Source organism: Loxodonta africana, chromosome 7, assembly GCF_030014295.1.
Source record: "Loxodonta africana isolate mLoxAfr1 chromosome 7, mLoxAfr1.hap2, whole genome shotgun sequence".
Lineage (NCBI taxonomy): Eukaryota > Metazoa > Chordata > Mammalia > Proboscidea > Elephantidae > Loxodonta > Loxodonta africana.
Genome location: NC_087348.1, coordinates 31,841,403 through 31,856,844, shown reverse-complemented (window position 1 = coordinate 31,856,844; position 15,442 = coordinate 31,841,403). Strand labels below are relative to the sequence as shown.

The 15,442-nt window shown below is 35.2% G+C and overlaps 1 protein-coding gene and 1 pseudogene across 1 annotated transcript; both read left to right on the top strand.

Moving 5' to 3' along the window:
* Positions 1–2,310: 2,310 nt before the first annotated feature.
* Positions 2,311–3,311, top strand: LOC111748949 (olfactory receptor 8K3-like). The gene has a single exon (XM_023542048.2). The coding sequence runs from the start codon at positions 2,358–2,360 to the stop codon at positions 3,309–3,311; it is 954 nt and encodes a 317-aa protein (XP_023397816.2). The 5' UTR covers positions 2,311–2,357.
* Positions 3,312–12,080: 8,769 nt separating this feature from the next.
* Positions 12,081–13,236, top strand: LOC135232113 (olfactory receptor 8K3-like; annotated as a pseudogene).
* Positions 13,237–15,442: the final 2,206 nt, after the last annotated feature.

The following is a 15,442-nucleotide window of genomic DNA, read 5'->3' as shown; positions in this document are numbered from 1 at the left end:
AGAATAAATGAATAAATGTATCTAAAAGAAACTTACTTCCAGGTGAATACAAATTGTTTAGAAAACTAACAAATATCTTAGACATTTTGTTAAGCTTTCAAGTCCTTCAGAAATAATTAACACATTTCTTGGTATCTCCTCAGGGATAGCCTCAAGGGCTGAGAGAATGCTGTAAGTTGTTCCAACTATGCCATGTTGAGAAGCGCATGGGTGTCAAAACAGATTCATTACAGGTAAAAGGTAGAATTTTTATGCATTGCCATGTATTACTAATATCTAGAATATTTTAGTGACATTTTAATTGATAACAAAGCCATAGAAAAATATTAAGAATTTTGTGTCAATTCTGTCTGCTTTCCACCATTATTCTTGATGTGTTTTATATGAGATAAATGTGCACTTCATTTATTCACTTTTATAACATAATGCTATGAAATTTAATGTCCGCATTTGCTGACTAATAACTTACTCAGAGACTGCTCTGCTCGTAGTATTCAGGAAAAGATACATGCCAGATAGATACACACTTAGAAAGATACGAAGATGGATAGATTGATAGGTAGATAGATGATAGATAGATAGATGATAGATAGATAGATAGATGCTAGATAGATAGATAGGTAGATAGATAGATGATAGATAGATAGATAGATAGATAGATAGATAGATAGATAGATAGATAGATAGATAGATAGATAGATAGATAGATAGATAGACAGACAGATGGTAGGTAGATAGATAGGTAGATAGGTAGATGGATGGTTGGATAGACACACACACATACTTCTGAAGCAGTGATATCACAAAGTTTCAAACCTCTAATTTATTTTTTGTATTAATCTGTAGAGCTACTGTTTTATTTTTAAAACATATGTGGTATATTCAGATACATTTTTTAAAGATTATACTTTAATTCATCTGTGATATCTCATGCCACATAAAAGTCCCAATTTTAATGGAGCATGCTTTGTATTAAAAAAGATTTTAAATAACTTCTGGTAATTCCCATAGATATCATCATCAGTGCATTTTCTTCTTCACCTATGCTACTGTATCATATTGTGATTTTTTAAACTTTCTTTTTCATAAAAAGTGCAGGATACTTTTTTACAAGGGAGAGTTTATGGCATCAAGTTTTCACTATTTGTCCAGATTTCCTCATATTTCTTAGGTTTCTCCATGAGAAAAAAAATGTATAACTGATTTGTTACAAAAAACTTAGAATGTGTCAGTTAAAATATGAATGCCCAACTGGAGGAGAAAGTATTTTAAGTAGACCAAAAAAAAAGTAATCTAAAGAATGGCACTTTTAGGTGCTTTAGTCACAGAGCGGTTGTTATAGACTCTGGGGCTGGGGTCAGTTACAAGCATCTCTAATGAACCTATTCATCATGAAAATGGTGACAAAGAACTTAAGTCACAGTCCAGAAGAATATACCTTTAAATATCTTAAAGATCAAAACAATTAACAACAAAAAATGATAATTTCAAGTAATTTCTGTCAACATCAAAAAACGATAGCTGATAATGAGATCCATCCCACCACCGTTGCCATCGAGTCGATTCCGACTCATAGCGACCCTACAGGACAGAGTAGAACTGCCCCATAGATAGATAGGTATATAAACAGACAGAAAGATGGACAAATAGGTAGAACAAACAGTACTAGGCACATACTATTTTAGAGTTATTTTCAACTAGCATAGACACCTTGAAGAATTTAACTCTCATTTAAAGAGTTGGGATATGATTTTTCAGATGGGGATAAAAAGATTCATATATATATAAAAAAAAAAATATGCTATTTGCCCAAAGTACTATATTGTATACATTACAAATGGAGAAATAGCAGAGGTTCCATCAATATACATATATCTCTAGTGATGTTTTCATGTATAAAGACAAATAATTTCCACTGTGATCAATTATGTATCTATTGCAAACCTGTTTAGTATGTTGATTGTTCCATCCTGGACCATCTGTATGCATGAGTTTTCATAAGATAATGTTTTGAACGAGAGGGTTCAAATGTATTCATGCATTTTTTTAGGTATGTGAAAAACACAAGTTTTAAGAAGAGTACAATCAATATCCATGTATCTAACACCTAAAAGGTTAACATATCATTCATTTTTGTTTTATCTATCTACCAATGTATCCATCAATCTATCTAATATGTATATGTGTGTGTAAAATTTGTGGGAGTTGCGTATGTATTCAAATATCCTAAAATGGAACTTTTGGATATATACTCTTCATACGGGGTTTGCGTACTAAAAATCTACCAGATGATGTTATATAAAAGCTATTGATGATGCTGATGTCTCCATTTAGAATAGGTTTCCTTATAGACCTAGATGGACAAACACAATCTAACACTGCTGAATGAATTCATTCTGATGGGAATCACAGACCGCCCAGAGCTGCAGGTGCCATTGTTCGGGCTGTTCCTCATCATCTACATGATATCAGTGGTGGGCAACTTGGGCATCATCATCCTCACCAAGATAGACTCCAAGCTACAAACTCCCATGTACTTTTTTCTCAGATACCTGGCTATCACTGATCTTGGTTATTCAACAGCCGTGGGACCCAAAATGTTGGCACATCTTATTGTGGATGAAAATACAATCCCCTATTATTTTTGTGCTATGCAGCTACTTTTCTTTATTATATTCATAACTACTGAATTTTTTATTCTGTCAGCAATGTCCTATGACCGCTATGTGGCTATCTGTAACCCTTTGTGCTACACAGTCATCATGTCACAAAGAACGTGTTCTGTGCTGGTCGCAATCCCTTATCTCTACAGCACATTTATTTCTCTTCTGGTCACCATAAGGATTTTTAATTTATCCTTCTGTGGCCACAATGTCATCAGGCATTTCTACTGTGACACTCTCCCCTTGTTATCTTTGCTCTGCTCGAACACACATGAAATCAAATTGGTTATTCTTATTTTATCAGTTTTTGATTTGATTTCATCCCTCTTAATAGTTCTTCTCACATACATACTTATAATTGCCTCCATTCTCAGATTGAAGTCAGCTGAGGGTAGGCACAAGGCCTTCTCCACCTGTGGATCCCACCTGACTGTGGTGGCAGTGTTCTATGGGACTTTAATCTTTATGTATCTGCAGCCCAAGTCCAGTCATTCCTTTGACACTGATAAAGTGGCTTCCATGTTTTACACCCTGGTGATCCCCATGTTGAATCCCTTGATCTACAGTTTGAGGAATAAAGATGTAAAATGTGCCTTACATAGGACTTTAGGACAAGTATGCAATATATTTTCTCAAAGTTCACTATAACATATGATTCATATAAAGTACATTTGGGCTTTAAACTTTTTTCTGTGTGCGTCCAAGGGGAATAGCAAGCGCAAAAAACACAGGTAAGTTGAACGTATATTTCTCCATTGCCTTCTACCAGTCACTCTACTAAGAGCTGTAAGTAGATCAATAAGTGGAACAGTACAAAGTGTTGCCTTCCTTGAGCAGGAGTGATGCATTATAAGCATAATAATTAAGAAACTTGATAGGGGCGTGTTAGATTTAAAAAAAAGAAAATTGAATATCTTGAGTGGGATAGTGAAACTATAGTAGATACAGGAAGATTTCCAAGTACCTGGCGTTTTCCTCATCTAGTAGAAAAAAAAAGTAGAAAGCGTCTGTATGTGTCTGTGTGTGTGTGTGTGAGCGCTTGCACACACCTTCTGTTTTATTGCTCACATTCTGCGCTGGGTGGCTAATTCTGATTAAAAGAAGGCTCAGTGTGGTGGGTTTATTTGAAGTACTCAATCATTTGAATTTGCTCAAATGTCCACTTTCTAAACCTTGAAATCCCTGCCTTTCATCATCAGGGCCTTTACTTTCATATTTGAACCCTTAGAATTGGTTTATTTGTTATTATTTTTACTATTACCATATTGTAATATTGATATAAACAGTAACAAAATATAATTACATTCAACAGGTTCAGCTAGGTGTCTGGTTTTGTCTAAGTTACCCCATTTTGTCTGTATCCAGTGGGTATAACTGTTAAGATAAATTTATTGAGGTCAGCCACAGAAGTTTCCAGGTTTTTTCATTTTTTCTATCCCAGATTGATATTGCTTCCTAATTCCATGTCTTTGTCTCATAGATTGTTCCCCTTATTTCTCTAGAAAAGAACAATTACTCTTGTTTAGAAGTCGTTTTCTAATGGTTTATGTAACCTTGCATAAGAGATCCATTGTATGATGAGTTAGGTTTGTTGTCTTGTTTTTGTTTGGCTGAATTTTCTTAAACTTGATGAATATGAGTGTGCACTTTAGTTTGATCAGTAAGGATTGTTTGAATTCATCATTTTGATAATTCTGCTTGAAAGAAGCATAAGGAGATAATCCACGGTTTGGACCATGCTGTGTTTCCAGTGAGTGAGGTGTGATATGTAGCATTGTATGTATTTGCCATGATTTCTGGACATAGTTGCTACATATTCCCTCCAAATTTTCCAAGCATATTTTCTTAGTCTTTTAATATTCAGAAAATCTGTAAGGAGAAAAAAAAATAAATTTTAGATATGTTAAGGTTGTCTTTAGAAAAGAATCCAAACTGAGTTTTATTTTAGGACCCTACAAGGTGGTTTATGATATATTTCCATACATGTAAAGGCTAGAAAACATGTGAGAAAAATATCACTTATAAACAGGATATCAAAATGGAAATTTAAAACACACCCCATTCTGAATCATTCCAAGTGGCTGGATTGGGAAACTCTGTTACACGTTCAGGGAAAAAGAATTAGCCGACTCTACACAAACTCTTCTACAAAACTGAAGAGAGGGGTATTTTGTATTTCCTACATGAGAATAGCTATAATCTGATATCAAATGTAAACAAAGGCATTAAAGAAAAAGAAAACAACAGAGCAGGCATGTGAAAAATCTAAAGAAAAATTTAAGAAATTGAGTCTGGCAAAATGTAAAAATAATAGTACACCAAATAGCCATGCCCCAGGTATGCATGGATAGTTTTACATTAAAAAATCAATGAATGACAGGCACTATAATTTCAAACAAAAATGACAATGTCATATAAATAGATGTAGAGAAACAGTTCAAAAGTCCCAATAATTGTGATAAAACTTTGGCCAAATTAATATTAAAATGGAGCTTTCTCAAACTGAAAGAGAGCACCCAGGGACAACCTACAACTACCATCACACATGGTATAGAAGATTGAATACATTCTCAGTAAGACCAGGAACAAAACAAGTAAATCTACTCTCACCATAAGTATTCCACATTTTAGTGGATGTTCGAGGCAACACAGTAAGGCAATAAAAAAGTAAATCAATCAATAAATAGAAAGCATCCAGATTGGAGGAAAACCCTATTTATTGATAGATGACAAGAATTTTTATGTAAAAATAATCTAATAGAGCCTATAATAAAGTCATAGAACTAAAAAAAAAACTTAGAATTTATTTGTGAATTTACTCTCAGCTTATAATTTCTTTCAAAAAAGTCTTTTCAATTTCAAGTTGCCGTTTCGTTGATTCTATAGATACATTTGGAGTTTTCATAGAGATAACACCAAAAACATAATCTATAAAAAATTTAACCACATGAAATATTAAAACTTCTGCTCTTCAAAAGATGTTTGTATTGAACAAGATATATTCTGGAAGATAACGTTTTCATATATCTCATAAATGGCCTGTGTCCGTAATATATATCCCCTCCCCCCAGCCCATTGGTGTCCATTAGATTCTGACTCATAATGACCCTATAGGAAAGAGCAGGACTTCCCCACAGGGTTTCTAAGGAGCAGCTGGTGGATTCAAACTGCCAAACATTTGGTTAGCCACCCAGCTCTTTAATCACTTTTCTACCAGGACTCCATAATATATACAGAGAGAGGCCTGAAAATGCAAACATAATAACAATAATAAAATAAAAGAATAAAAGAAAGAGTCCCCAAAAATGATCATAAAAACAAACATTCACTAATTCATAGGACATATTCTCCTGACAAATAAGCACATTTAAAATGTTCAGTTCATTATTCTTCAATGAACTTCAAGTTAAAACACTGATGACATAACTCTATACATCTGTTAGAATATCAGGTGTTCGGTAAGTATGTGGGGGAAATGGACCATTCATAAACTGCTAGTGGAAAATTAAAATGATGAAAATACTTAAAAAAATAATTTAAGCATCAGGGTCTTAAAAAGCTGAACATAGTTTTACCCTAAAATTTAACCAGTTTACTCATATCTACCCAAGTGAAATGTCAGCATCTATCCTTATAATTTCATGTATAAAAATGTCCATAAAAACTTTATTTGTAACACTCAGAAACTAGAATCAACCCAAATGTTCATTTACTTGAGAATGGATGAACAAATTGTAGCATATCCAACAAGTTAATGCCACTCAATATTAAAAACTACTGAATTATTGGTACATGCCAATATATGGATGCCAAGTGCAAAATGGTATATTGGACTTTGTCAATATTAAAACAACCCACACTTAGACAGTTATCCCACAGAAATGAAAACTTATGTTCATGCAAAAACCCTTACACAAATGTTCAAAGAAACATTATTTGTAAGAGCTAAAAACTAGTAATAACCCAAACTGTCCTTCCATGGGGGAATGGGTGATCAAACCGTACCTCCATAAAGTAATACTCAGCACCAAAAAAGAACAAAGTATTGATGCACGCAACAGCATGGATGGACCTCAATAGAATCATGTGAAATGAAAACGGTCACCAAAGTCGTTGTTGCTACCTGCCACTGAGTGACCTCAACTCATGATGTCCTTATGAAAAACAGAACAAAACATTGCCTGGCCCTGTCCTATCCTTACAATTATGTTTGTTCGAGTACTTTGTTGGAGCCACTGTGTCAGTTCATTTCATGGAGAGATTCCATCATTCTTATTGGCCCTCTACTTCACCAAATATGATGTCCTCATTCAGAAACTGGTCTTTCCTGATAACATTCCTGAAGCAAGAAACTCAGACAACGTTCTGTTGAGGGCAACAAAATATGTACTATTCAAGAATTTTTGTTTTGTTAGGTGTCATCCAGTACATTGAAAATCATAGCGACCTATAGGACAGAGTAGAAATGTCCCATAGGTTGCCTAGGCTGTAATCTTTATGGATGCAGATGGCCAGGTCTTTTCTCCCCAGAAAGGCTAGTGGGTTCAAACAGCCAACTTTTCAGTTAGCAGATATATGTGTATACAAAACCAAACAAAATCCAATGCTGTTAAGTCGATTCTGACTCATAATGACCCTATAGGACAGAGTAGAACAGCCCCACAAAGTTTCCAAGGAGCAACCGGTGGATTTGAACTGCCGATCTTTTGGTTAACAGCCAGACTCTTAACCACTACGCCGTATACATACTGTTATATAGGAGAAATAAGCAAAAAAAAAAAAAAAAAACACAAACGTATGCATTAGAAATATTTACAAAGTGCAGCAGAAATATTTATAGCACAGTAAATATATATCCACAGTAAGACATTACACACAAAATTTCACACTTTACCAGGGTGTGCTGATATGGTAGAGCATTATGTCAAGCACAGCAGAATATGTATCAAGGTGAGAAAAAATTTTGGAATGAAGTTCGGACAGGATGAATAAAACATAAAATATTGAAATATAAGGATGGAAAATAAGACAAACAAGAAAAAAAGCATAATCACGTGGTGGCAATTGACTGTGAAATGAGAAGCAAGGGAAATATTTGTTTATGAGGTCAAAAAGAAAAAAAAAACTTGAAAATAGCAATAATAGCAACAACAAAAAAAAACGGTAAACTAGGAAGTAATACTTCACATATGCACAATGCATTACTTTTATTCCATTTAAGTCTTAAATAATGTGATAAGAAAGTGTTTTAGCATTTCTTCAGTTGTCATCCATTTGGAGAGACCACTATAGAAATGGGAATATTGACAGTTCTGTTTCATAGATACAATATTTTAATTCAGATCCCCGTGTGGTAAAAATGGAGTGCTAACAAAGAGTAAAATGCAAGACTACATGAAATAGATGAACATAGACCTGCATACACATGATATGAATAAAAATTTGGTCACCGATGAATACACAATGTCCTGGACATTTAACAAGCCACCCCCAGGTATTTTGTTAAGCTTTCATATACTTCAGGAACAATCACCAAATTGCTTGGCATCTCCTAGGGGAGAATCTCCTAGGGTAAAAAAAAAAAAAATCCATAAATTCTTCTCACTCTGCCATGTTAGGAAACAGTTGGGGGAGTCAAGACAGAGGCTTCATTGCAGGTAAAAAGATAAACTGTTTCCATATTTTACAATATCTAGAATGTTTCAGTGACACTTTCAGGGTTCCACCTTTATTCAATGGCAAAGTCATTGCAAAATATTAAGATTTCTGAGTCAGTTCTGTGAGCATTCTACTTTTCAGTAGTTCCTGAGACTAGGACCTCTCTCCCTTTTTTTCACATTTTTTTTTTTCCAAATATTCACACTTCGTTTCAGGGGCTAAATGCTCCTAAGCATCTTTGAAACATCATCATGTCTAAATATTTTTACTTTTTATAAGTAATTATATGAATAAAAAACTAACCAAAAAAAAAAAAAAAGTCCTGGAGTCAATTTTGCCTCATAGCTACCCCGTGTGCATCAGAGAACTGTGGTCCATAGTTTTTGAACGGCTGTGAACTTTCAGAAGTAAATCTTTCTTTTTTCCAAGGCGCCTCTGACTGGATTCGATCCCCCAAACTTTCACTTTGTAGCTGAGTGCTTAACTGTCTTTGCCACCCAGGTGGCCTAATTATGTGAAAAATAGCGCTCAAATATGCAAGTAAAGGAAACATAAAAATGCAGGATTAAGAATACTGTAGCAGAATTATGAAGCTACAGTATTCATTCTTCAATGTTGATGTCCTTTCAAATCCGTAGTTACAAGCTGGCTCTAGGCTCTTCATATGTCCCTCTTAAGTGTAATTTAGTATATAATGCATTTTTAAATAACTGTATAAATGTACATTTTTGCTAATCTCTTGATGAGGAAATAAATTTGCATCTTACAACTTATGGTTTAAGAGTCTGGGATACTTTTAAGAACCCAGTTTTATGGCAATGGTATAATACATAATATATTCTTCATTTTCCTGTGGAATCTGGCCAAATGAAGATATAATTTTCTCAAGGAATATAGCTTTATAAAATGAGAATGAGATACTCAACACAGATAGTAAACTATGGAAAATAACTTGGTGCTCTCCATGAAACTCAAGAGCTGTTGAGAGGAAGTCCTCTTGCCTTCCCTTACCTTATAGGAAAAGCAGTACTTACCAATATAAGAACTTTTTTCCTTCAGCCTTTCATCATTTCAACTAAACAAGATTTACTTTGCTTTTATTGCATTCATTGATGGTAGTTGATCTCATAATTGTAATATCTACTGATACCCAATTCTGAACTTCTTTAAAATGTATATATATATATATAAATTATTGTGCTTTAGGTATAAGTTTACATAGCAGATTAATTTTCCAATCAAAAATTCTTACACAAAATTTGTCAGCACTCTCATTTCCTCCCTGGCTTCTCTGTGTCCATTAGTCAAGTTTCCCTGTCCCCTTCCTCACCTTCTTGCCCTTTTGGTCTCCTATATTTGATTGTTCTAAGGGGCACATTCTTCACAGATTTTATTGTTTAATTTAATAGCCCCGTCTGTTATTGCGCTGACAGGTGGCCATGGGGATTGTCTATTGTTTCACATTAGAAGATTGTCTAAGGACAATTGTGCCAGGAGTTTCTCCAGCCTCTTTCAAACCAGTAAATCTGGACTTTTTTTTAATTTGAATTTTTTGTACTTTTTTTTCACACTTCTGCCCCAGAACTTCTATTGTGATCCTGGTCAGAGTGGTCTGCAGTGGTAGCCAGGAACCATCTAGTTCTTCTGGTCTCAGGATAGAGGAGGCTGTGATTCATGTGGGCCATATGTCCTTTGGGTTAATTGCTTCATTAAGTCTTTGTTTTTCCTCATTCTCCTCTGTTTTAGGTGGAAAGAGGCCAATGGCTTCTTTTGTGACATAAGCAATGTGTGTCTTTAGGGTTACAACCTTACAAGCAACATTTCATGTGAGATAGTGTATTTTCCCGTTACCATTTTGTTGTTAAATATGATATGATTGTATTTTTCTATTTGCTTATTCCTGACTCAGAAGCTGCTGGTACTGCTATTTTCATGTAAGTAGTATCATTTCAAACCATTCATTCTTTTACCTTATACTGCCATCCTCATCCTTCTCTGGCATTTTTCTTTTTTTAATCTGTGGTATATTAAGTATATGTATATACATTTTAATTTAAATATATTTGTGTTTATATGAATTACGTACTATCTAATAGTTTAAGCTAGAGGATTTCTTTATCTAAATGGAATTTTTTAATGACATTAAATTATATAACATCAGTGACATGGACCACACTTTCTCAATTTCCTCTCACTATCTTAGATACTTCCATGAGAAAATATATCTGATTTGTTACAAACAGCTTAGTACCTGTTTGTTACAATGAAGCTGCTCCTAGGGCAGGACATATTTTAAGTAAGTTTATATTCAAAGGCACTGCTGTTGAGGTGATCCTGATGCAACAGTGACCCCACAGGTTTTCTAAGGCTGTAAATAACCATGGAAGCAGATTGCCGCATCTTTCTCCCAGGGAGCCACTGGTGGTTTTGAACTGCCGAACTTTATGTAAGCAGTCCATCAGCTTATATTAAAATGTATTAATTAAAGTAGAAGATATATCATCCAGAACATTGGCATAATGATGGTCCAGTTTTAGTCATGGAGTTGAGGATGGGGGAGAGAAGGGCTGGGCTCAGTTACATGGATTACACGCTACCCAACCTACTCATCATCATAAACCTGACATAGAAGCTAAGTCACGCTAGAACAATTTACATATGCATATGTAAAGAAAACTCCTTTCAGGTAACTTATTGTCATCATTTTAAAAACAACAAAACCACCATATACTTGATATTTGAGACTTATATCCCCATAATGTAAATGCATTGAAATATTTAATAGTCTTTTATTTTTCCAGCAACACTGAAGGGAAGTGATCATTTTGCAGATGTGAATAAAGAAATTAAGGTACCTTATTTTATAACCCACAAGTGGAGATATAACAGGGACTATATCTGCATGGGTCTACCACCTAGATATTTCCCTGTAAAAGACAGATAATCCCCACCATGATTGATTAGATTTTCCTTGTTAATATATCTGTTCAATACCTGTCAAGTGTTTTGTGTCAGTCTGTAACACCAGTGGCAAAAGGGCTTTTATACGCCTCTGTTTTGAAGTAAGGCATATTAAATGTTTCCACACATTTAGTGAATTTGCGCTTTAAAATTTTTATAATGAAAAAGACATTTGTATTATAATTTTGCAAATGTCATTATATAAATGAATAAAAGAAAGTTTAGTAATCATTTTTTTAATATATATACCACTTAAAATTTTTAACTTTTTTTTATTTTTGTTTCATATATCCATATGTATTAAAATAAAAAATGAAACACGTTGCCACGAAGTTGATTCCAACTCATACAGACTCTAGAGGACAGAATAGAACTGCCCCAGAGATTTTACAAGGAGAGCCTGGTAGATTCAAAAAGCCCATTTTTTGGTTATCAGCCAAGCTCTCAGCCACTGCTCCACCAGGTATCCAATCTATGTACATGTATATGTATATGTGCATATATGTGTACATCTATCTACATTGTCACATACTTACGCCTATGTCTTTATCTGTGTCTATCTCTAGCTCTATGTTTACTACAGGGTTTCTCCACTTCTGCCATAGTGACATCTTGGACTAGAAATTTTCTTATTGTGTGGAGTTACCCTGTATATAGTAGAATGTTTAGTAACATCCCAGGCTCCCTTTAGATACCTGTAGTACCCTTCTCCTAGTTGTGACATCCAAAATGTCCCAGGCATTGACAAATATTCTTTGGGGAGCAAATTTTACCCAACTGATAACAAATTAAATTCCTCTTTCTTTCCTTCTTTCCCTATCTCTCTATCTCTATCTTCATGTGCCTATACTTTATTTGAGGGAGGTGGGTTTAATTTCAAATAACTATATTGGAAAGTTTGCATTTATCTTATTCATTTAGCATATTGCTTTTGAATAATAAAAACCTACCAGATGATACTGCATAAAAACTACTGGCTATGCTAACATCTCTATCCAGAACAGATTTCCTAATAGACCAAGATGGGCAAACACAATCTAACACTGCTGAATGAATTCATTCTGACGGGAATCACAGACCGCCCAGAGCTGCAGGCGCCATTGTTCGGGCTATTCCTCATCATCTACCTGATCTCAGTGGTGGGCAACTTGGGCATCATCATCCTCACCAAGATAGACTCCAAGCTACAAACTCCCATGTACTTTTTTCTCAGACACCTGGCTATCACTGATCTTGGTTACTCAACAACTGCGGCACCCAAAATGTTAGTCAATTTTCTTGTGGATGAAAATACAATCTCCTATTATTTTTGTGCTATACATCTAGCTTTCTTTCTCTTGTTCATCATTAGTGAATTATTCATTCTGTCAGCAATGTCTTATGATTGCTATGTGGCCATCTGTCAGCCTCTGCTCTACACAGTCATCATGTCACAAAGGATGTGTCGGGTGCTGGTGGCAATTCTCTATCTTTATAGTGCATTTATTTCTCTTCTTATCACCATAGAGATTTTTAATTTATCCTTCTGTGGCTACAATGTCATCAGTCTTTTCTACTGTGACTGTCTCCCCTTAGTATCTCTGCTCTGCTCAAACACACATGAAATTGAATTGATCATTCTCATCTTAGCAGCTATTGATTTGATTTCATCCCCTCTAATAGTTCTTGTTTCCTACCTCCTTGTTCTTGTAGCCATTCTCAGGATGAACTCAGCTGAGGGCAGGCACAAGGCCTTCTCTACCTGTGGATCCCACCTGACTATGGGACCTTAATCTTTACGTATGTGCAGCCCGAGTCCAGTCACTCCTTTGAAACTGATAAAGTGGCTTCCATATTTTACACCCTGGTTATTACGGTGTTGAATCCCTTGATATATAGCTTGAGGAACAAAGATGTAAAATATGGCGTACATAGGACATTGAAAAAAATAAGCAATATCTTTTCTACCGTTTAACACATCATGTGGGTCCTATAAATTACATGATGGGCTTCAAACCTTGTCTGTTTGCCTCCATAGGGGATGGTGAGCAAAAATATATTTCACATATATTCATAAATTTCCTTCTATGTGTCAGTCACTCTTCTAAATGCATTGATGAACAAAAGAGTAAAAACCTTTTCCTACCTTGAAGGGAAAAAATGGATCACGAACATAATAAATAAGTAAATTTTATAGTGCAGAAGAATGTGTTGGGGCCCTGGTGGTGCAGTCATTAAATTGCTCAGCTGCTAACTGAAAGACCAGGAGTTCAAACCCACTAGCCACTCCATGGGAGAAAGATATGTCAGTTGTTCTCCACAAAGATTTACAGCCTTGGAAACCCTATGCATCAGTTCTACTCTGTCCTATAGGGTTGCTGGTAGTTGGAATCTCCCCAAGAGCAGTGGATTTGGGTTTTTTTTTTGAGAATGTGCTGTAAAACAAAACCCTTCACCACTGAATTGATTCTGAGTCATAGAAAACTTAATGGACAGGGTAGAACTGCTCCATAGGGTTTCCAAGAAGTGGGTGGTGGATTTGACATGCTGACATTTGGTTTAGCAGCCAAGTTCTTAACCAGTGCACCTCCAGAGCTCCAGGAGAATGTGCTGGGAACCATGAAGTCAGGGAAGGAGAGTGGATATGGTGAGTGGAAGTGGGAAAAAGTACTAGGTACAAAAGTGGCGCTACAATGATTCTGGTGTTCTTTCAACTATTAGAATAATCTTTGCAGTGTCAGTTCTAGGGTTTGGGTATGTGTGTTTGTGTAAGCACTTGCCTTCTGTTTTAGCCTTCATAGTTTCTGAGGGGAGTATCAGATTTGGGCTAGGTTGCAAGGAATCTCAGTGTAGCGTGATGCTTTGAATTACTCTCTTATCTAAATTTGCTCAAATGCCCCCATTCTACACTTTGGAGTTCCATTCTTTTCTTATTAATGCCTTTACTTCCACATGTAAATCTGTTAACTCAACATAGTTTGCAATTGAGCAAGCCACAGTTTCAGCTCTGCATGTGACTTTGTTATAATCAACCCACTTTGCCTAGATCTAAGAGTGGGGAAGGAATTCCACCTAGGAGAAACTCTGGATGACCTCAAGAAATTTGTCTTAATTGGTGTATAGATCAGAATGGATAAATTTCTTGAGGTCTTCCAGAGTTGCTCCCAGGTTTGGAATCCCTTCCTCACTAGTTGTTCTTATTTAATAATTACCCTTTTTTTGTAGGTTTTTTTCCACAGGTTGTTATCTTTTCTTATTTATATGAAAAACTTTTTAAAATGTTCGTTAAATTATTTTTTGTGTGTTTCCTTGGATAACAGGATATTCTATAATGAGCTAAGTTTGCTACCTCTGTTTCATTGGTTTGGCTTTCCCAAACTTTGGTCAATATTTATTATGTGCTATACTTTCAGTGACTTATGTTCACCCTACTTATGAGAGGCAAAATGAGATAATCCCACAATTTGCTCCATGCTGAATTTCTTATTAAGGTAAGGAATGTTATGTGGCAAGGATGCAGCTATCTTGCCTTATGGACATAGTTGCTCCACATTACTCCTCAAAATTTTTCAAGTATCTTTTTTTTTCAAAATTTATAGTGTTTCATTGAAGCTATTAGAGTCTAAATTATTTTCTTCATTCAGGATCTTGACATAAAATCCCCTGTGTAGCCAATGGAATTAGAATGAAAATACTTCATTGCAATATAAGAAAAAGATGAATGTTATATTTTCATGTGAGCATAAATGTTTTTGAAAGTTTGTAGCAGTTAGAAGGTGAAAATGGTCATGATAAGATAGAGCTTCCCAGGCTGGGAAAATTTCCACTTCCTTGAGCAGCTTGCTTGACATGCCCCTAGCTTTACGTTAGAGTCCTGGTTCCTTTGCTTGGCATGCCCCATAGCTTTACATTAAAATCCTGGTTCCCCTCTCCTTTACAGCTTCCCAAAACTAGATGAAATTGGCAAAAAAAGAAAAAAAAAAAGTTTAGGTGCCATGTTGACATTCAGGACAACACTTTAGTTCTCATATATAGTAATACAGTGCCTAGGGTGGGGTTAAATTACCACATTCGGAACGTGTGATGCATGGAGTTATATGTAAACCTTATTGCAGCTCTGTAGTGTGATTAATAATGTCGCTGATGTAACTTGTATGAGCTCACTACTTATAAACCCCTTA